The 22978-nt window shown below is 37.8% G+C and overlaps 1 protein-coding gene across 1 annotated transcript in view; it reads right to left on the bottom strand.

Moving 5' to 3' along the window:
• RPGRIP1L (RPGRIP1 like) overlaps positions 1–22978 on the bottom strand; it is an 84257-nt gene that overhangs the window by 15442 nt on the left and 45837 nt on the right. The window contains exons 17-23 of the mRNA XM_016142383.2: positions 21526–21904; positions 19179–19369; positions 18969–19052; positions 15768–15869; positions 15181–15343; positions 14716–14789; positions 2672–2855 (exon numbers count right to left, since the gene is read on the bottom strand). Of these exons, the coding sequence (XP_015997869.2) occupies positions 2672–2855; positions 14716–14789; positions 15181–15343; positions 15768–15869; positions 18969–19052; positions 19179–19369; positions 21526–21904 (1177 nt within the window). The remainder of the gene's footprint in view (positions 1–2671; positions 2856–14715; positions 14790–15180; positions 15344–15767; positions 15870–18968; positions 19053–19178; positions 19370–21525; positions 21905–22978) is intronic.

Below are 22978 nucleotides of genomic sequence, written 5' to 3' on the forward strand. Positions count from 1 at the left end.
TATGCCTCTCATTTTATGTAGCTAATTTATGCCTCAGCATACAACCTCCTTTAGAACAGATTCAAGTCATGATGTAGGGCACAGCATCATGAGACTCAGTTAACCTGTCCACGGGCATGGCGTTCGAATGGGAGATGGCACGTCCTCAAGTGTCTCCCGGATGTTCCGCATGAATTAAAAAGTCATTTGGAAATAAAATTACGTTCATGAACGTTTGATAAGATTTGGAAGACGTAAGGATACACTGTACTGACTTTTTATATCGAGTAACAAGTGAATGGTCAATCATGGCAGTAATTTGGTGAGACAGTTACTTATTTACCAAAGATTCAAGGAGCTTCCCTTGCAATGAAGGAGATACAAACATAATAATTAAAAAAATATATTTTCATTATGTTGTATATAAGTGAAAAATAAAAAACAATCCTACAAGGTTAATATTAATCATTTCTCAACTTTGATGATGACCTAGGACTTTATTTTTTTCAGACAGCATAGATATTAAAGAGCATTGTTTTGCTTCTAAGCACAAAGTACATTCCTCTCTCCTCTTCCCAGATAAATATCCTTAAAATTATTTTCAATTCATCTTGAAAATTCTACAATAGTAAAATCTCATAGGTAGGAATACAAGCTGAAAAAAGGTAAACACTTTGACCGAATTCATTTTTTAATAGGCTATTGATTTTCTCGTTGCTACCAAGCGACTAATTCATTAGAAATATAAGCAACTCTTAACCTACCAATTAGGTAGTAGGGTAACTTGTAGTGAAAAGGAAAAACAACACCAACAACAACAAAAACGCAACCCGATGCCAACCCGCGAACCACCAAAAAGCCCCCACAAACTCAGATCGCCCCTGGAAGTGCGCACAGGCGGTACACGCGGGTGTGCGCACGAGGCTCATCCACAGAGCGGGCACATCGCTCCTCCGGCCAGCGGGGACGGCCAAGTTTCCCGACGCTCATCTCTAGAACACGATGCTGCCACTGACCTTTCTACCACTGACCTTTCTAAGGAATAATAACAAGGCCAGACGGGTCTGCCTCTTTTCTTGGGATATATCTTCGTTACGATTAGTTGACTCAATAGTTCTCTCATTTCTAATAATATTTTGATATGGTCTACCTTTCTGGGACTTTGCACTGACAAGACCTGTAGGAAGCTCGAGAACATAGTTTTGGAAATGTTTCTTCTGCATCAAGTCGATGACGTGAAGGAGGGGCGAGAGTCTTGTCCTGGCCGCACTGCTTTCGCTACCCGCCCGCTGCCGCGGAATCACAGAATCCAGGCCGGAAGGGATCTGAGCGTCTTATTCAACAGATCGGAAAACAGGGAACCACAGAATTTAAACATCTTGCCCAAGGTCCCGTAACTAGAAAGAGTTGTGGTTACGGGGGGAGACTAGACCAGATCTCTGGACGCTCATGGTTACCGTCATTGCTGTCTCAAGCAAGGGACACACTTCTGAGAATGCCAGCTTATAAAACGAGGACTAACGAAAATGTGTAATACTGCTGATACAATAGCACGATTACATATGTTGATTAAAATGCAATTTATAAAACTAGTGAGAAAAAAATTAGTGTTCAACTAGCATGGATGGGATTGCCTGCTTTGTTAAAAATAATGCCACACTCTACAGTTTGTTTTTTTTTTCCTTTGATGAATTACACATTTTTTTTTTTTTTCAAATAGCTTGTTTTAATATAGGCTTTAGGAGAGCTAATAAGCAGTTTTAACTTAGGGTCACAGCAGCATGACATGATTTTTTTTTTTACACCTCTCTAATTATTTGCTGATACATACTATTTTAAAAACATTTACGGGTTGTCTATTGGGTCTGTACTGGTCCAATAGACTCATGTATCAACCAACGGATAGGTAAAACCCTAAATTAAGAGAAAAAAACTTGCCTGCTGCTAAAAATAGATATGTGGGCTAAATCAAGGGTCCCCAACCCCGGAGCCGTGGACCGGTACCAGTCCGTGGCCTGTTAGGAACCAGGCTGCACAGCAGGATGTGAGCAGTGGGCCAGTGAGCAAAGCTCCATCTGCATCTGCAGCCGCTGCCCAGCACCAGCATCACCGCCTCAGCTCCGCCTCAGATCATCCGGCGTTAGATGCTCCTAGGAGCACTGGCCCCTGGTGCCACAAAGGCTGGGGACCACTGGTCACGATGAAAAGGTATTATAAGAACTTAAGTCACTCAATTAAAATGCTGAACATCTAGATACCGAGAAAGATAAACATACATTGTAAAAATATCTGATTCCATTAATCAAAATGTTGAAAAAAATTAGGCCACTGAATCATTCAAATCATATGACTAAAAAACTAGTACATTTTCCCCCTTCAAATCTATTTTTTGATTAAATTCAATGGTAGACCTTGGTGGCATTTTTTGCATAACACTATGATACGGCAGGAACATCGAGAAACATTGCTTTTGCATCGTTTTTGTTTTCTCCTGAGTTCAGTATGACTTCAAAATTTTCTTCAGTCCTACTTGAATTCCTTAGTCCTCACGCTACAGATCTGACTTTTATCAACCTATTCTGACAAGACTTCCATGACTTTACATGGATAGAGAATGATGCTCTTTTCTTCGTTCCTTCAGCTTCCTTCAGAGACAAGACAGACAGAAACGACAATGACGGGCCCCACGTACCGTAGCTGTAGTTATAGTAGACCCACTGCCCGCCCCGGGGTTTCGGGAGTGACACGGGAGTCTCCTCGGCAGGAAGGCTGTAGAATCGGCACTCCACAAACAGCCGCTGGATGCTGTCGTCGGCGGTCACTCGGGAATCATTGAGGCTCAGAGCTATGATCTCAATTCGAATTTTTTCTGATGTCTGTTTAAAGAGCAAAAATAAGTAAGTAAGTAAATAAATAAATGAAAACCAACAAAGAAACAATTAAAACAAATGCACAGAAAACCCTTTATTCTTTTTTCACCATCCATTTTAAATAAAACATGAAGGCCAATGGGTTTCTTTTTCGGAACGCACTGTGTACCACTGTTTAGTTACACGTGACAGATTATTCTCGACACAGAGAGAGAGAATGAGATTCCAGTGCCCCAGGGTTTGAAGTTGACAGTGCCATGGCGGTAGTCTCCTGATTTACATTCGAGGCTATAAATACCCCACTAGTCGCCTATCAGGAGCGAAGAATATGAGATCTTCATCTCCGACTGCTTTCGGAATGACAAGTATCGGTTGGCCTTGTTTCAAACTCTGCAATAAAGTACGTGTTTATCGCTACTTTCATTTAATCCACGGTACCCGAAAAAGTTTCAGTTATTCGGGGATCAAAGCCTGTTGAATACTTTATGGCTCTTATGATAATATATGCAGCTATATGAATCCATATTAACTAGCAGAAACCATAATTCATTTTCTTATATATTCTGCCATGACATATTTCATTCAATAAGCAGTGTTTTCAAAGAAACAAAATTTTAATTTAACACATATTTCCTTGCAATTTATTTTTATGTCATTTTTACAGAATTAACAACCAAAATACGTATTTGTTTGATCATGTAATTTTCACTTCATTTTTTTTTTTTAACAAATATTGGTGTCACAGACATTATTTTATTATGAGGGTCACATATGTTTCCTTGAGTAATGATTTAAAATAAAATTAGATCACATCTACCTCTCCCCTCCCCCCACCATTAACCAAAGTCATCATAACCAAAAAAATTAGATCGCACCAAGATAACAGTTAAATGTTTGTTTTTACAATTTTCAATTTGTTCTTTATTCCCCTCTACTAAATTCAAAGGTATGCTACTGTAAATTATGTAACCTCAAATAATCAGAAAATCCTGAAAATAAGACTTTTTCATATGACCAACTTTTAGAAATTTATTGTTAAATATGTCAGTGTAAATTTACCATAACGATTCCTTAGATATTTCAAAGCATATAATATAATTAATCAAATTGAAAAGCATAAATATCCTATTGTAAAAATATCCCCATAAAGAACAATTTCCATTGCTGTCAAACCCCCTCAATATTTGATGAAGTAATTTTACCTCCTTCTTTCGAAAGACATTTTCTTTTATTATGTATTCTAAGACACTTTAACTAAAAACCCAAATCTGAATATTTCAATAAGGTTATTTTATTATTCAGTAGATTCATGGAAATTTTACTAGGATGACAGAGAAAATTCCACACCATTCTGTCTCCACTAATACAGGTACAAGGCTGCAGCTGGCAATATTACTAGGATTAGCATAGTATGATGAAATATTTAAAGGAAAATTTTTTCTAAAACCTAATAAATCAAATGACTGCCAAATGTCATTAAAGTGATGGTCTTTGACTTGAATATGCTTTTCATATTCAAATTTGAAAAGAAAGAGATGAAAGCCTGGAAAGGTTACTCGGTTTCAACTAATAACCTCAAGCCCTCTCCGTTCACGTGCATAAAAAATGAAGTTGGCTCCATTGTCTAATCTCACTTCAGAAAAGCCCTTCTCTGCTCGCTGAAGACTAATGTGGTAAAGAAAATATTTTAGATCATATTTTTTTCCTTAAAATATATTGTGGTTGTTAAAATACCACACACACATACATTTTATAATTCTGGTTCAAACGCAGCACAATGCACAGTGAAATCATGTACATAACTTACAATTTGACAAACTTAGAATTGTCATTACGTCTTATAAAAACCCTGCTTCTGCACAAAATAATTGTAAAAAACACCAGCTAGAAAAAAGCAAAAGAGGTATACATGGTTATTTCTACTACAATGTGAAGACAGGAATTTAAAACTGTTTATCACAGAATCCAATGAAGAGACAAATGAACTTTTAAATAGCAGAGGAATCAAATTTATTTAAGTGGTTATTTTATTAATATAGTAACTGCACAACCTCTATATGAAGGCTTGTATTATTATAAGAATAAATTTAAGCTGTCAAATAATAGATACACAAGAATATAATTCCAAGTGAAAGTGGAAACTTGGATGGCCGCCAAACAAACAAATAAACCAATCAACCCACCAAAATCAGAACTGAGAAAACCTACTGTATTATTCAACTAAATACAAGAGCTTTAAAATTCTTTTTAAGATGTCTATCTTCTTTCTGGTCCTGTTTTCTTTTTTTTTTTAATTCCTCTCCTAGTCTCATTACCTCTATCATATGTCCTTTTTAATTCTCTAATATTACTGACAAAAGTTATTAGCTATCATTTCTTAGTTCCTTTGATGTTACATGAATCAACTTAAAATAAATCCAAAAGGGATAAGTTCCAAGTAGTATCTATCTAGAGAAGCGTGCTCTGAATAAAGAATTTTTCCAAACATTATAAATTTTGGCCCACGGGGCTAGCCAACTTATTTTTTCACATTGGAACGATTCTGGTTGTCTTCATGCCCCTGTAAAACAAAAGTTTCAACGAGATTGTATGTGGAGATTTTGAAGATTAAGCAGTGGATCAGCTAACAGACAACTCCCACTTAGTGTCAGAAATGAACTTACTGTCTCTCCCCCAGGCTCCTCCATCCACTGACATTTCCCGTCCCAGGTGTTGAGGTCACCATCCACCTGATCACCTACAACCAGAAGATTCTGGAGCCCTTCTTGCCATCTCCATTTTTCATGCCTACCATATGCGACAGCTCACCCATTCCCGTTCCTTTTAGTTCTTAAATATCTCAATGATTCATTGAATTATTGAAAACGTGGTATTTAAACCTTGTTTCAGCTATTGGAGATATAAAGACAAGACGAGATGTTTCTTTTCTCAGTTTTATTTCTAGAGAAACTTCTTTAGGTTCTCATCTGATCTGAGGGAGGCACCAATACAGCAGCTTCTTATTACTAGAAAGCTGAAGTTTGATAGAATAAGGAGAGAGAAAAAAGAAGGAATCCTAGGAGATTAGTGGTTCGTAGAACTGTCGGCAGACAGATGCACAGCATGAGGCTATCGGCTCAGGGACAGAGGGACAGAGATTGTGCTCAGGGCATCCGTGTTGCGGTGGGCAGTGTACATTCAGAAAGGCGTGGGTCTGCCTTCACGGCTGACTGCGGGGTGAGGCACTCCTGCCCCCAACCCCTTGCCTGCAGCCCCAAACTATTCTTGTGGCAGAGTTCTCTCCATACAAAAACACATCAGACATCACCTCTGCTTGACACACTTTCTGTTACCCGACAATCGAGCAGTTTGCCCAGACCTGTGTGGTGTGTCGTTCACACTGCTCGTCTTGTGCACCGGGACTGTTCTTCTCTGTCAGGCAGAATCCCGCTTATGGGAGGCCCTGGGCCCCCTCTCACGAGAGCATTCCCAATCTCCAAGAGCAAGTCGGTGGCCCCTGTGGGCCCTCACTGCACTTGTTGGCCACAAACATACTGCATGGACTTGTTCATGTGTCTGACTCTCTCTGCAGACTGAGCTCTTGGAGGCCTGGACCATATCTTAGTCATCTTCTGCTAGTGAACACCCTCCCCAGGACCTGGCGCATAGTAGGTTCTCAATAAATACTTAATAATACAGAGTCGATGGAGGCTGAGTATCTTCTACATATTCGGAGTATATTACATATTGCCAGAAATATGTGAAGCTGCAGTCATTAGTGTTTTCTCCTTTAACAAATCTTTATCCTGTCTACCACGTTTTGAGATGTTGGTGATTATTAACGGTGGAAAACACAGAGAAATCTTGTCGTTCTAGATTATAATTGAGTAAGACTTTCGAAAACAGAATCTAGCCGGTAGGGTACTGTCATTTAGACTTTTCTGCTAGTCTGAAAATTTTCACAATAAAAATATGAAAAATAAAGTTTGAAGAGGAGAAATGGAAGTGGAAACAACACCCTGATTCAGAGGACAGAGACTGCAGCACAGGCTTCTCAGACGCGTGACGACTCCGGCATTCCCAGCGCAAGGCGACGGGTCCTGGCTCTACGGGGCATCCGCATCCTTCACAGACGGGCTCTTCTTGTTTTGTTTCTTGTCTGTGTGTGTGAACCTTTGTGACCAGGTATGAGGCTACTTCTCAGGACTTTTTTTGTCTTGTTCACCAATTGCCCTATCAGCTTTCCTCGTTAGCAAGATGTCAACATCGGCATGTAAAAGCAGCATTTCAAAATTTTGATTGTGATGAACAGAATAGAAATCACTCAAATGAGAACGGCATGCGACTTAGTTTAAGTTGTCTGTATACATGGAACTACACACCGTGCGACTGAATGATCTAGAAATGTGATGACAGCTTGGATTATTCTCAGAGAAAAAAAGTTATAGCTCTCATGATCTTGGCTCAGTTCCACTATTGCTCCCCGACTGATGCTAATTCGCATTTTAGGCCATATTTTTCTATAGTATTGGGCTCTTATTGGCATGCTTAAATTTCTTATGTTTTACTTCAGCGGATCATGCTGAATTCTTCCTCTGGTTTCAACCGTCACAGCAGTCACACTGGAGTTGGGTTGTTAGGCTTCCAAGAACTGATTTAACTTGATGGCCCTTAAACAGCGTTGCTTAAGTGAGAACGGCCTATGATAAAGGTTTTGCAAACTTGTTTCAGCCAGTTACGTTTAGATCTAACTATGGTGAGATTACACGGGAGTTTTATTTCACTCTAAATTCCTACGATGAATAAATAGTTCTTTGACTTTTTACATTATGAGGTATAGAAAATAATTTGGCATATTCGAGTACTCTACCTCTTAAACAGATGTGGACATTTTGCTGATAAAAGCCATTTTGTTGTTATTGTTGAAGAAATAAAATACTTCAGATCTAGGTAAAGCCCTCACCTCTCAATTCCTTCCCCTCCTTCTTTGTTCCCCCAGAGGTAACCACTGACCTGAAGCAGGTGTGTCGCATCCCCAAACACGCTTTTATGTTTTCTACTACCTGTGTATATACCCATAAACAATCTATAGTATTGCTTTTAGATTTTATATTGGTGGTATCATCCTCTAGTAATCATTCGGCAATTTTTATTTTTCTACTTAATACCATATTTTGAGATTTATTCATGTTTTTAATTAAAATCTAGTTCGTTCATATTAACTGTTATATAGAATTTCATTTATATTGCATATGTAATCTACAGTCCATTTATTTCTCTACTGATGAAGAATTAAGTTATGATTTTTTTTTGCTATTATAGACAATGTTGCATTGAACATCCTTTTGTGTTTTCTTGTGCAACTTTTTCTCTTAGGAGAAGAAAGGTTGGGTGATAGGTATTAGATTTGACGTCACAGGATTATCAAATTATTCTCACATCCATTTACATGAGTATTATTTTTTATCACTATAGAAATGTGTGTGTGTGTGAATAAATCCAAACAAAGCCTACCTACAGGAGCCGCAGTAGGTAGAACTTGGGAACTTTATCACGAAATAGACCTGAAATGGAAATGGAAGGGGACACTCTATGGCCATGCTCTTTGAGAGCAAAATTTTAATAGGGGTAACTTCTAAGCTCAGAATGGTTGGTTCAAAAAATCAAATGCCATTGGTATTGGCAGAGCCATATGTAAGTAGGGTAGGGATATATAATGACTCTTGGTGATTCTTATGACTTCCCTTCTTCGCTTCAGGCTGGGGTGGGCAGAATCAAAGCAAAGACTCAACAACGGTCCCCCGGACCTTCACGCTAGGCTCCAAAGCTTCCTCATATTAGGAATCATATCCACTCTTCATACAAGTTTTTACTGAAAATCTTTTAAAATAATCATCATCATCATCATCATCATAATAGCAGCTCTTTGGAAGAAATTAGGGTAAACAGAAACTCAAACTGTCAAGGTCATAATTTTTTTTTTTTACAAACAAAACACAACAAAACAAACCCAAGTTCTCATCAGCGGCAGTAACCTATCTTTACTCATCTGTTCTGTAAAAGGTACTACTGTCTCCCTTACACACCCTGCGAACTGCTGCATCTGTGACGGCCAGCGAATCACAGCGGCTTGTCACCACATGTTCTAAAGCGATGGCTGGAACAGCTTTTCCTGTTCTGATACACCTGAGGGGCGCGACACGTTTCCATCACTGACTGTGGCTTACGTGGCAGTGTAATGTGAAGGAAGGACAGGAGTTTTTAGATTGCCCTCCATTTCAGTTGATTTTGCTAAGCGCGCCCACTCTCACCATCACTGGAAACAGATGTCACGGTGGGGTGATTCTTCATCCTGGCTGCACGTCGGCATCACTGGGGGAGCTTTAAACACAGTTCTGATTGAACTGACCTGGGTGGAGCCTGGGCCTTAATGCGCAGCCACGGGGAGAAGCAGGGCGTTCCTCTAACTCCGTGGTTCACAAGCGCCAGCACACCCAGAAGGACCCGGAAGGCCTGATGACACACCCAGCATTGGGCGGCCTCAGCGCTTCAGAGCCCTGGGGCCAGGGGTGGGGCCCAGAATCTGGAGCTCTCATCAGTCCGCTGGCTGCGCTCATGACCCTGGTCTGGTCTGGGGACCACACTTCAAGTACCACTGCTCGGAACCAAGAACGATTCAGACTACGTTTGCTGACCCTTTCTTTAAATATGCTCATTAAACTGTTCTTTAGTTATCATTTAACATTTTAGTACAAAATAGGCTAACAAATTATTTCTGTTTTAGAAGCAATCTACACTCGTTATTGAGAATAATCCAACAATATTAACCCCGAAAAGTAAGTATAAAAGTGCCTTGTTTCCCCCATTCCCTAACTCTGAGGTGGACGGATTAAAAAGCCAGAGAATAAACATTTTTCACATCACAGGTATATGCTTTCTGTTGCAAATACTTAATTCTGCTCCTCTAGATTAAAAGCAGCCATAGATAATACGTGCATGATGAGTGTGGCTGTGCTCCAATAAAACTTTATTTACAAAAATAGGCAGAGAGCTGGATTTGGCACAGGGCCGTAGTTTGCTGGCCTGATCCATGTCCCAGAGGTAGTCACTGCTAACAGTGTTTGGATTATATACTTGCAGACATACTCTTTGCTGACATAAACCTAAATGTTATGTCTGTATGCTCCTATAAAAAAATATACGTATGTGTATGAATGTACCTTTTTGTCTGCTTCTTTTTAAATGGAATTATCAGTGAGATATAATTTCCTACCCATTAGTTTGGCAAAGGGTGTGATGTGAGGAAACAGGAATTTTCATGTATTGTTATAAAAAACATATTAACTAGAAATGTTTGCATTCCCCTAAACAGGTAGAATCCTAATGGTCCATCAAAAGGAGCTTATTTAAATAAATACAGTATAGCGATACAATGGAATATTATATATATGTTAAAAGAAATAGAGCATATTGGAAAGAAATCCATGGTAACTCAGTAAAAGATAATAAAGTTGCAAAACATAAAAAATAGTTTTTGAAGCAATTAGTATCGGAAGAGTCATTCAACATTTACTTGAAATATATTTCGAAACTCATCCTATCTAGCTTAAGATATGTAAACACGGGAGGGGGTTACCTTACCCACTGATAGGCTATATCATAGTCGATTCTGAAGTTGATCTGACAGTTAGTACGTGGATTCTGAAGGCAGCGTGCTGCTTTACGCATTGTGCCTTTCGAAGCCTGAAAGCACAATCTGCCGAACGTCCCTGTCACAGCCGCCTGGAAGGGCCAGCTCGCGCGGCCGCAGAAACCCCGGTGCCCAAGGGGACCGGCACTTTAGTCCAGCTGAACATGGCTGTTCCGACAAAACTGCTCTCCGCAGAAATGGAAAGAGAGAAGGCCCGCTGCTCGGACCCGGCCTGCCCTCCCGCCCTCACCTGTGGGCACACCTGGAGCAAGCCAAGGGGATGGCGGCGCAGTTGGCTGCGAACACTGAGCGCTGCCTTGCTTAAACGATAACATGAGAAATAATGTGAAAGAGAGATGGTTAATTTTTTTAATGCCGCGACGGATGCAAATTTTCAGTTTTGATGTCTAGTTTGAGGACCTGAAACAAGGCTTTTAATCAATGTATTATACATCACATTGATACTGTTAACTTCTGATTATTCAAATTAATAAAATATTCATAGAGAAATGTCCGAAGTTTTACATTTCTCGCCATAACCGCCCCCTGCCCCCCCACTAATTATCATGCCTAGAAGCCTTTCGGTGAAAGCGCCAGCCGTCAGGCTGACGAAACCTGACAGGCCAGCAAGGCCCCATTACACTGGTGCTGCGGCACTTTGATGTCCTGGAAGCGAAGAGAGAGAGGGGCAAATTGGGTAGCACATTATGTTAATGACTTGATTTAATCCAGCCACTAAACTTTATGTAGCCTGTTAAAAAAGATGCTAACACTAATTATGCCACTTTGGAGAGGAAAGGAGGGGACAAGCATTTCATTCTGACAAAGCGAAGCTCATAAATGTTGTAAATGAAATGAAACAAAATGAAGTAATCTATGATTAATTATACATCACAGACAGGAAGAGAAGAGGAAGAACCAAGTAACATGTCCAAGTCCTGGGAAATCTGTTAGATTCCTTTTAAGGATCAACGTCTCTAAGAAACAACTATGAGCTGTCAGATCCTGTAACATGAAAAAAAAAATCCCTGAATTATCTTAAACGGCATACATAGTGTAGTAGATAACTCAAATTCATAGTTTAATTGGCAGAAATGATATTTATCTAGGACACTACTTCTAGTCTCAATTTTGTGACATTAAGATAGAAGCAATTTAAAAAAATCTATATAAAGTGGGGATAACTGCAGAGTTATCTAATCGCTTTTTAACTAGTCTCTGCGCCTCTAATCTACTCTTCACCTTGCTGATAGCATGATCTTTTAAAGTGCAATTTAAGAGTGTCATCTCCATAAGAGCAAACGACTTATTTCTCTTTTCACCGCTGCATTCTCAGCCTCTAAAACAAGGCTGGGTACATAATAAATGTTCATGAATATGTTTAACGAAGGAGTGACCTTCTTCCCCCGCCTTAAAAATCCTCACTGGCCGCTCACAGAGTTTCAGGATAGACTCCAACCTCCTCAATGCACAGAGGTCTCGCTGCTCTGGACATGCCTGTCTTTTCAATATACCCTCCTGGGGCTCCCCATGCGTGCTGTAGGCTTAGCCCGTCCTAAAACCGTATTGTCTCCCACAACAAGCCATGCTCCACATTCTCTCAAATTCTCATCCTTTGCCCCTTTGGCCTCTGATTATCCCTCCTCGGCTCTCCCTAGCTCCTAATTGTCTTCAAGATTGCGTTCAAGCTTCGTGGGCTCTAGGAAGCCACCCTTGATGGGGCCCCTCAGGCTGAGTCGGGCGCCCCTGCTGAAACCGCCCCCAGTGCCCTGTGCAGGCCACTCTCTGCTGACCACCATGCGTGGTGACTGTTTCCCCTACAGGATGTGACTTGAGGCCAAGGACTGCTTCTTTCATGACGCCCGGGAGATGCTAATGAATGAACCGCTGTGAGAATTAAGAGCGCTATCACAGACGGTGTGCTGCGCACATAGTAGCCAATCTCTTTGCCCTGAGATTTCCACCTGAAGCGGTTCTCAAGGAAGAGACGAGGGAAGACGCTATTGAGCCATACATCTTTTTAAGCTTAATAAAGGGTTCACCTCAAACACAATCCTCGACCAAAGGTAACATCGTCAATAATCAGACAGAATGCCGTCCTGCGCCTCCTGCTACGCGGTACGGAAAGCGAGCCGCATTGCTTCTGCCCAAACGAGCAGCCTGGATCGACTGTGCTGAAACTTCACGCGGATCGAAGGGCGCTCTGCAGCACAAACGGCCTGTGCCCTGAAAACACGTCGATGCGACGAAAGGCCAACACAGAGAAAGGCTGAGGCATCATCGAGGATTAGACGAGAAATGGAAACTAACTGCGAAGTGGGGTCTGGCTTGGATCTCGGACCAGATCAACAAAATGCTGTGAACGATCCTACTGGGACCATTGAAAAATTTTAATGAGAACCGAAGATTAGATAATCGTATTACGTTATTATTCTGAAGTACTTAGGGGTAAAAGGGCATGATTCCTGCGTCTCTCAAATGATTCATTGCAACCATGTAAGAATGTGTGTATATAAATACATATATGTACATATACACAAATATAGAAGAATAGAAAGACAGAAAAACAAGAGTAGCAAAATACGTTAACAATTGGTGATCACGGGTGAAGTGCACGCAGGAGTTCTTTGTCTCACTTTTGCAATCTTTAAAGAAAAATGTTCCATGACTCATTAAATGATGTGCTAAAGCAGCACAAAGAAACACAAGTATAATCACTAGAAAATGCTGTATTTCACCATTATAATGATTTCTTGAGTTTTGTTCCTGTGTTCACAGACTATGTTGTTTTACTATATTTCTTTATAATTTAATAAAACTAAAGTTTGCCTATTAACCTAAGATATTGGTCAGTGTCTTCTACTACAAGTAGAATTTTTCCAAGCACATTAGAGCTGATTAATGGCTGAGGCATAAAGTATTGCTTGGAGCGGTTGCTTACTTTAAATGATGTTCACACAGTTGAGGAGATATCATCTAAAACCATTATAAGAAATCACATTTTGGAATGATAGTGAAGGCTGTATTAAGCTTTTTACTTTCCCAGAAGTAAAAAGAAAAAATACCCCGTTTACTCTAAAGGAAAAATATATGTATATTTAAATTAAATCGAATTGAACTAAATGCTATAATTAAAATCTTCAGGGAACCATATGTAAAATTCCTTCCTTGATTTATAAATTTTGAACAACAGAGATTACATATATCAGGATGTTCTAGGTTAGATGATGTTGTTATAATTAATATTTATGTAATAATAATAATGATAAAACTTTGGATAGATGAACTGTTCTGTTTGTATTTATCAATCAGTTGTTTGTATTTATTATCAGCCACAGAAAGAAAGAATTTCTCTATGGAGACATCTGTGACGACTGAAATGCTCTGTTCTATGGGTTTGTTCTGCAGAGAGGTTAAGGCTAAAAATTTTAAAAGTTGAAAGAAGTATTGCATTTATTTCTAATAGGGATTCTAAAGAAAAGAAGTAAAATTAATCACTTCAGAAAAATATAGACGAATAGAAAAAGCTAGCACTTTGTACTTCACTTACATTTACCTTATAAAACCATTATCCTCTCCTTACAATAAAAATGCTCTGCTAAGTGGTACACTTTCCATATATATTATATTTTTTCTTTTCAAAGTTTCAGTTTACATACTACTTTTCAGCAATGTGCTACAAAATAAACAAATTATACCTACATGAAATTAATGATCTTCTAAGAAGGTTTAATTTCTTAGCAGAAATAACTTTAACAATTCAGTGGTAGACATCTTCAGACATGAAGAGTCAATAAATTTCCATTCGCACGTCTTTTATAATTTTAAATGCCATCTCACATTTTGAATTCTTTAAAGTTCAGAACTGATTTAATACTTGCTTGTACAATAGTTCTGAAAAAGACTCGGGGAAGTCGGCTGGGTTTAGCAAGTACCTACTGAAGCTACTGAATGTTACGTACTCTTAGCATGAAGGCAAAAATAATGCTTATGTGTTACAGCCCACTACATAACAAAACTGTAAATAAACATTTCTTATACTAGATGATGACTTGAATTAGGATTATGGTGATAAATTAAATTTTTTCCCAGAAATATTTTTGCCTTAAGGTGTTCACATATGGAGACTGATATACTAGGCATGAAAAGTGACTTTATTTTAGAACATTTCTAGTTGGTACCAAGTTACTTACTCACCTGCTTGAGGTTCTTGGAGCTAGAACACGAAATAACACATTCATCACTGTCAGAAGCTGATCTGTCTTCTTCATCTGGTAAGAAAAATAAAATTTTAGTGATTTAAATCTGTTAAATCAATTATATTTGTACCTTGTGAAATGGAGAGGGAAAAAGCACACATTATAAGGAGAACCTTAAAAGGACAGTACGAAATCATGTCAACCTACTTTAGCAGCAAAGATATTTATATTTACATTACATTTTAGAAAAGAGGAAAAATGCCTGAAAATTCCAAGTTCAGTTTTAATAGAAACGAAAGGAGTAAAAATAAAGCTTGTTCTAGTAGGAACTTAAAAAAGAACTTAAAAAAGGATCCTGAAGTAGATCCACTATTAAGTGAAGATGTTCTGAGAATCATGCTCTCAACAGATTAAATAAAGCTAATAATGTTAAATTAATAATGTTGATTTTAAAGAAGGTCACCTTCTGGTTCCAATTCTTCAGTTATTTCTGTTTCATCTTCAGAGGAAGTCAGACTTCCCTCTGCAAGCTGACCCTCGGAGGGCAAAGAGCCATCACCATCTTTTCCTTCCAGCATTTTCTCAGCACTCTCTTTTGCCTTATCTACACCACTTTCTTGAGAAACCTGAAGAAATGAAAGCATGCTGGGGTATTTATCACTGATTAGACCACATCGATAGCATTTTTTGCTGAAGCACTTGAATAAGAAAGCATGTAAACCTGAGACTTAAATATACAGATATGTAATATGATTCATTAGAAAATAATCACTTAAATTTTACAAATGAAAACATGGAAATTTATAAATGAAAATCTAATTATAAACTAAGAATAAAAATATATTAATCTCAAAATGAATTTTATATTATTTACATAACTATTTGATATTATACTAAAATCAGCATAATGTTAGCTGTTATATTTTTTACCTTTCTATTCCAAGAAGTTATACATAAAAATACGATCAATGCTATGATTTCCTGATCTATAGCAATGTGAAGACAAAGTCTTTAAGAACCAAATTAAACCTTTCGAATACATATACGCACCTCGAAACTATGTGCAACAGTCGGCATATGAATGTCTGTTTCTGGTGTATGTTCCACTTCTGGTGAAATTTCCTTCCCATCTTCTGGAGAAGTAGACGTCTCCTTGTATTAATGTGAAAACATATATGTATGTTATTTTGTATTGTTACTAAATCCCGTTTCATCCTGAGGTTTTTACATATATATGTAAATATGCACACAAATATGTATATGTAAATATATATTTATACACACACACATACACACACATAAAAACTTGGAACAAACATATTAAGTACCTATAAGATAATGAAATAGTGCATTTCAGTAAAATGATTGATATTCTTCATGGTGTGTGTGTGTGTATACAATTTAAGAACTGCAAATGTATTTCATTGAAACATTGTTTATAATCTCAAAAAATTGAAAACAATGCAAATGTCCAACAATAGGGCATTAGTTAAATCAAATATGGTACATCCAGATACCTGAATTTTATGTAACCATGAAAAACCTAATAATGCAGATCTGTACTTACTGATACTGAAGAGACTATACAATATAGTGTTGAGTAAAAAGTTATTTATAGAACAATGTAATATATAGTCGTAGATTGTTTTGTTAAAAAACAAACATGCGAACAAACGTGTGTGTATATTTCACGGGAAAATGTATGAAAGAAAATCATTAAAATTCAATCTCTACATATAGATTCTGGGAAATTTAATTTTGCTGTTTTTAATTTTTTGCTTATTTTTATTCTCTGATAGTTTTATAATAATTATAAATTATTCATGTAATTAAAAAGTTGCATATGCTAGAATAGGAACATACTTTCTATGATCGACACTTTTTTTTACTGCATCCAATATCAATTTATAGTCAACTATTTTTCCATGGTTCATAAACTGAAGTTTATTGTTAAAATATAGTTTATAATTTTTACTATTTTAAAAGTAAACACGCTCAACATTAAAAATGTGAAAGTTAAACAAGAAAACATAAATTAATACAAATCCACATTCCCATTACCCAATAATATATGTTAATCACCTGTTAGATTTCCATTTCTATATAATTAATTTCTAATGCAAATAAAAACTTTTTTGTTATAGAGTGATAATTACATTGTAATTACAATATATCCTGTTATATTAAAAAAAAACATAAAAATTTCTTCTGATACTGAAACTTTACATAAACATCATTTTTAATGACAACAGAAAATATCACATTGAGTGGATGTATCATGATTTAATGAACCATTTCACTAGTGCTGGACATTCAACTAGTTCATGATTTTTAGCTACTGTGGCTAATGTTGCAACAAACATTTCCATGTATATGTCTTTTTAATATCAACAACCATTTACCTAGGAATCGGGCTACCTGTGTTCGAATCAGATCTAATACTTTGACCTTGACAAAGTTATTTGACCTCTGAAGACATTACTTTCCTGATCTTTAAATAATCCTAGTATGAACAGCATCAGGTTCAATAATTAAATGAATTCAATGAATATAAAGCATTTAGTTCAGCACCTGACACTTAAACACTCAATAAATGCTGGCTATAAAACACTGTCAGAATAATAATTATTGAATTTATTTATTTAGAACATATATATTAAATGCTTTGTATATGTCAGGTATTATTTAAGGCCCAGGGAGAAATAGTTTGATCTGGGTGGTGGTTACACTGTACATATGTAAAACTTCATTGAGCTTTGTGTTTAAGATCTGTGTCTTTTACTACATAGAAATCAAATTACAAAAAAAGTATTTTTGAAAAAAGTCCATGAGCAGTGAGAGTAACTTGACTGGTAACAGTGAAAATGATGTGAACACAGGTTATATTTTGAAATTACAGCTCATGGGCTCTGTGGACGAACTGGATGTAGGATGTGAGAAAAAGGGGAGACAAAGGGATGCCTCCAAAATTTCATAACTGCCCAACTGGGTGAGTGATTATGTCATTTACTGAGAATGGGGAAAAATGAACGAAAGAAAAATTCCGGAAGAGAGTTGGTGAAATCAGGTTGGCTTTTTGACAGTAAGTTAGAGTCCTGTTAGACATCCAGGGTATATGAAATAAGCAGCAAGGAAACAGATATGGAATTTGGCAATGAGATCAAGACAAGATTATAAACATGGGCGTGCCGGCATGTAGATGGTTTTTAAAACTAGGAGACTGGATAAGAGCTCTTCCTGTAGATATTGACTGAGAAAAGAAGAGGTCGAGGTCTGAAGTTGGACTGTTGAGGGCGCTTCCACATTCAGAGGTATGGTCCAGGGGAGTGAGAAGAATAGCTGGTAAAGCTGGGGAAAAATTAGGAAGGTGCAGCATTCCAGGGGCCGAGAAGAGGGGGAGCGAGTCTTCCACTGTGCGCAGTGCTCCTGGAAGGTGAAGATGGGGACTGAACATTGACTACCGGATGTGACGAAATGAAGGTCATTGTGGTCCTAGCCAGATGGGTTTAGAGAGGATCAAGTTTGACTAGAGCAAATTCAAGAAACAGTACGAGGAAAGGGAGACAAAATTAAAACAATTTTTGAAGAGTTCTTTCCTTCCTTCCTCCCTCCCTTCCTTCCTTTTTTTTTTTTTTTTTTTTTTGGTAAATGGGCAGCAAAAGATTGAGGCAATCGCTGGAGAGAAACATGGGGCTCAAGGAAGGTTTAGATCAAAGAGTAAGAACAGTTATTACTTGTATACAATGCCAAATTACAAAACGACCCTTTTTAACCCTTTTCCCTCTTGGAAAAAAAAAAGTCCAGCTGGCTGCCAGTGTTAATCTAACATCACGTGTAGGAATGTTACGTTTTTTAGGATTTGACACTTCGGCAATCGAGAATCACTGTATTGTGTAAATGGAAATACCACTACTAAAAACAGAATGCTATAAATAGAATGATGTCATTTGTTTCCATCAACTATCGATATACTAGAGTGATGCAAAAATAACGACAAAAGTGAGATATTTCGGGACAGGCTTTGGGGGAGAGGTGAGGGCCGTAACCCGCGAGTTATCTTGAGATAAACACTGTAGCCGCCAGCACTGCCCGCGAGTGTTCTTGGGGCGAACGGAAAATGAGTTGGAGGAAAAAGAAGTATTTTATTCACCCATGTTCATTTAAATCAGGTAGTGTATACCACGCCTGTATCATTTATTTCTAATATTAGTTATAGAAAAAAAATCGGTATTTTGTGTGTTTACTACTCACAGAACTCTCATGTGGTGCGATATCCACAAAAGACACCTTCTTGTCTACCGGGGTCACACGCTGTCTTGGTTTAGGTGTTGGAGCCTAAGATAAACCAATACGTCAAAATGAGTATGAAGAGCATATAGTTTTAGATAAGGCTTCAGCTATTGTTTCTTTTTGTGTCTATTTTTTAAATTTTACAGGAAATTCAAAGTCACTGTTACTCACTACAACTAACGGGCTAACAGAGGTTGTTGGAGGTAGTCTTAGAACAACTTCCGACTCTTCTTTGTGTATGAAATTTCCTAAGACTTCAGTTGTTACGGCTCCACTTGGCGGAAGGTAGGCAAATTTCCATTTCAAGATAACATGAATGGTTCCTGCGGGATGCTTTTCATGATCTGTTAACTCAAATATTCCTGTCAAATCACAAAAATAATTTTAATTAATGCCAAAGTTTTATTACCATAATAATTAAAGAAGAACAAAGAGAACTATCCATAACTTAAAAAATGATTTTGTCTTTTACTCACGACCCAAATTATAGAAAATAAAATAAAGACAAAAGGATCTATGATAGGTTCATCTCTCAAGTAGAGTTCTTTCAGAAGTTAAGGCCTCAAAGATAACACTGATCCAAAGATGAGAAAATTAACACAAATATTTTAATTCACTGAAATAAAATTCAGAGATTATTCAAAATTCTCAACCTTCCTCTAAGACTTTATTTGGGTTATATAGCTCAAATATTCATCTTCATTTTGATTAGAATATTCTTGCAAGACTTGTCTCTATAGACCCGGGCTTAAAATTAAAACAAGAACAAAACAAACAAACAAACAAACAAAAACTTAGCAGAGACATCAGTGGCAACAGTGAAGGGGAAAAGACTGTAGAATTAGTCTAGGCAAGTCACCAAACAAAGACAGTAACGATATTCACCCTGTGGAGTGGGGAAGTTGGAATCCAGAGTTGTGGCAATATAGCACCTTAAATGTACAATTTTAAGGGAAGAGAGAGAGAGAGATGGAAAGAAACCTTCTGAAGGTGTCCAGATGTTAAGATTTGGCACATAAAGACCTCACAGCAGCTATTATAAATATGTTCAAAGACCTAAAAGAAACTATATTTAAAGAATTAAAGGAAAGTGTGATGACAATGACTTATAAAACAGAGAATTTAATAAAGAGAACGAAATTATAAAAAAAGAGAAATAAATAGAAATTCTGGAGTTGAAAAGTACTACTACTGAAATAAAAAAAAAAAATTCAATAGAGGGATTCAATAGATTTTGAGCTGGCAGAAGAAACAATCAGTGAATCTGAAGATTGTTCAGTAGAGATTATCCAACTGGAAGATGAAAAATAAAGACAAATGAACAGAGGCTTAGAGACCTGTCGGACAACATGAAAAATACACACGTGTACAATGGGAGTCCAAGAAGAAGAAAGGGCAGAAAATAGTTCAAGAAATAACGGCAGAAAGCTCTCAAAATTTGACACATAACAGTACCATACACATAAATAAACTCAACAAATTCCAAGAAGAGCAAGCACAAAGGTGGTCGTACCTAGACACACGATAGCTGAATTATTAAAAGCCAAAAAACAAAAACAAAAAACGAAATCTTGATAACAGTATCAAGTATGAGGGAACCACAATAAGATTAACAGCAGACTTCTCATCAGAAACAATTGATGCCGGAAATCAGTTATCTGATACATTCAAACTGCTTAAAGAAAAAAAAATAACTGATGACCAAGAGTATTATAACCAGCAAGACTGTCCTTCAAAAAAATAAATTTAAAATAAATATATTCCCAGATAACAATGATTGAGAGAATTTGTTATCTGACTGATAAGACATACGAAAGGAAGTTCTTCATGTTGAAAAGAGGCGACACCAGAGAGTGACTCAAATCAACACAAAGGGATTGAGACCGATAAGCGTAATTATATAGGTAATTATAAAACATAGCGTAAATATATATTTTTCCTAATTTTGTAACTGATTTAAAAGGTAATTACATAAAACGATAATTGTAAAATTATATTGTTGGACTGATACGAAGACAAAAAATATAACAGCGCAAAGGAGTGGGAGGAAATAAAGCTACACTGAGGTCAAGGAAGTGACACCGGACAGTAGAGGAAGGAACGGAGAGCGCCAGAAATCGTACACATGTGCGTTAACATACAAGTCTGCTGTAATTATGTATATTCTCCCTTCTCTTAATTTCCCTACAGGACATGGGGGGCAGAGACAAGCATGCTATATACATACGTCTAACAACAAGCACAAAGGAGGTAGGGAGGGAATGAAATTGTACTAGAGCAGACCTTCCATATTTTCATGGAGCTGTTAGTATTCATTTGAAGTAGACTGTGATAAGACGCATATTGTAATTCCTCGAAAAACAACTAAAAAAATTTTTAAAATATAATATTATAGGGCCAAAGTTTAAGATTATCTGGGACAGTTGGGAAGACCAGCCATAATGAGAACACACCCATAACGCTAAGGTGTAAAATTAGGTTTGTTTTTAGAGTGTCACAGATTAAGAAATAGGCTTACCTGAGATACACCTGTCATGTGCCAATGAAATCAGAGGCACATTGGCTTTTCCTATGTAAATATTCTCTTGGGTATCGCTATCATCAAACACATAAAAGCTCAGAGACTCTGACTTAAGGTATCGATCCAAATCCATACTCATTGGCACCGGGAAACACATATGATCATCAAATTCTGGATCATTGCTGCTGGGAATGATGGCTGTGTCATGGTCTGCGAAATCAAAAAACTTGTACACGACATATGGGTGCGGCTGGAGATGGCGGGCTCGGGACTGCAGGCGGCTGCAGCATCTTACTGTAATGTGGAGTTCATTTAAGTTGCCATCTGCAGAATCCGTAGAACTGGGCTGAGCAGTTTTGGGTGCTTGATGACTTAACTGGAAAAACATACATATTTATGTTACAGTACTAATACAATGAAAAGATTAACTGTAGCTGCCAACCCCCAAACAAAGTAATTTTGTATATGGACAAAAACCCTGCATATTTCCACTTCATAGTGAACTTCTCAGTAAAAGCCTTTTGATTCTTATTCAAAACTGATACTCTCTGGAACATGTGTGAACAGACGGTCCTATGCTATCAGCAACAAACATAGAAGGCCGAACATACATGTAGAGACTGCTTTCAAAACCAACGAAAACCAAGAAAAAAATTAATCTGATGCTCTTTAATTCTATTTAATAACTAACAAGTTAGCAAATGAGTCCAAAGACTAATAATGTTCTCTATTCTCTAGTTCACAATTTTATTAAGAGCTAGTCCTTCAACCATTCCAGCTATTAGATCACATTCCATTCTTCAGTGAGAAGCCAATGATTTTGGTAAGCACCACTCAGAGAGATAATTTTGCTATATTCGGGTCGCCCTCATCCTGAATCAGTGCGGTTTACTGGTTAGGGAAGCAGATACCTGAGACCAAGATCGGCCGGTACATTAAAGTCCAACTGCTATCACAACAAGAGAACAGAATCAGAAATAAACCTGGGATAAGATAAAAAGCTAGGATGGGAGGACATTTCAGAGTAGAGATGATAAAAGACTTATTTGGCAGAACGAGAAACTACTCTGTGGCCCCTTTGCTCAGGGAGCAAGTGCCCGGGTATTCTGGCAAACAAGAACACCGACTATTAACCCTACCGTAGCTGATGTGAGCTGGGACAAGGAAATATTAGTGTTTCGGTGCCCTGTTTTAGTTTAGTGTGGGAGAATTCTCCACCTGCCACAAAGGGACCCTGCTTTCGCTGCATTGCTGAATCTGGACTGAGCATCTGGGACCTCCGACTCTACAGAATTTTACAATAGAACCAATGTGACGCTCCTCAGCAGGGGGACACCTGGTGGCGTGCAGAGGGGCAATGCGAGAAGGGACCCCCAGCACGGCTTTCCGAGGGTTCGTTCGGCCACAGAAGGCTGAGTGGAATACTTAACAAAGTACCCCTTTTGCTTCT

This window comes from Rousettus aegyptiacus, unplaced genomic scaffold (genome assembly GCF_014176215.1).
Source record: "Rousettus aegyptiacus isolate mRouAeg1 unplaced genomic scaffold, mRouAeg1.p scaffold_m13_p_14, whole genome shotgun sequence".
Lineage (NCBI taxonomy): Eukaryota > Metazoa > Chordata > Mammalia > Chiroptera > Pteropodidae > Rousettus > Rousettus aegyptiacus.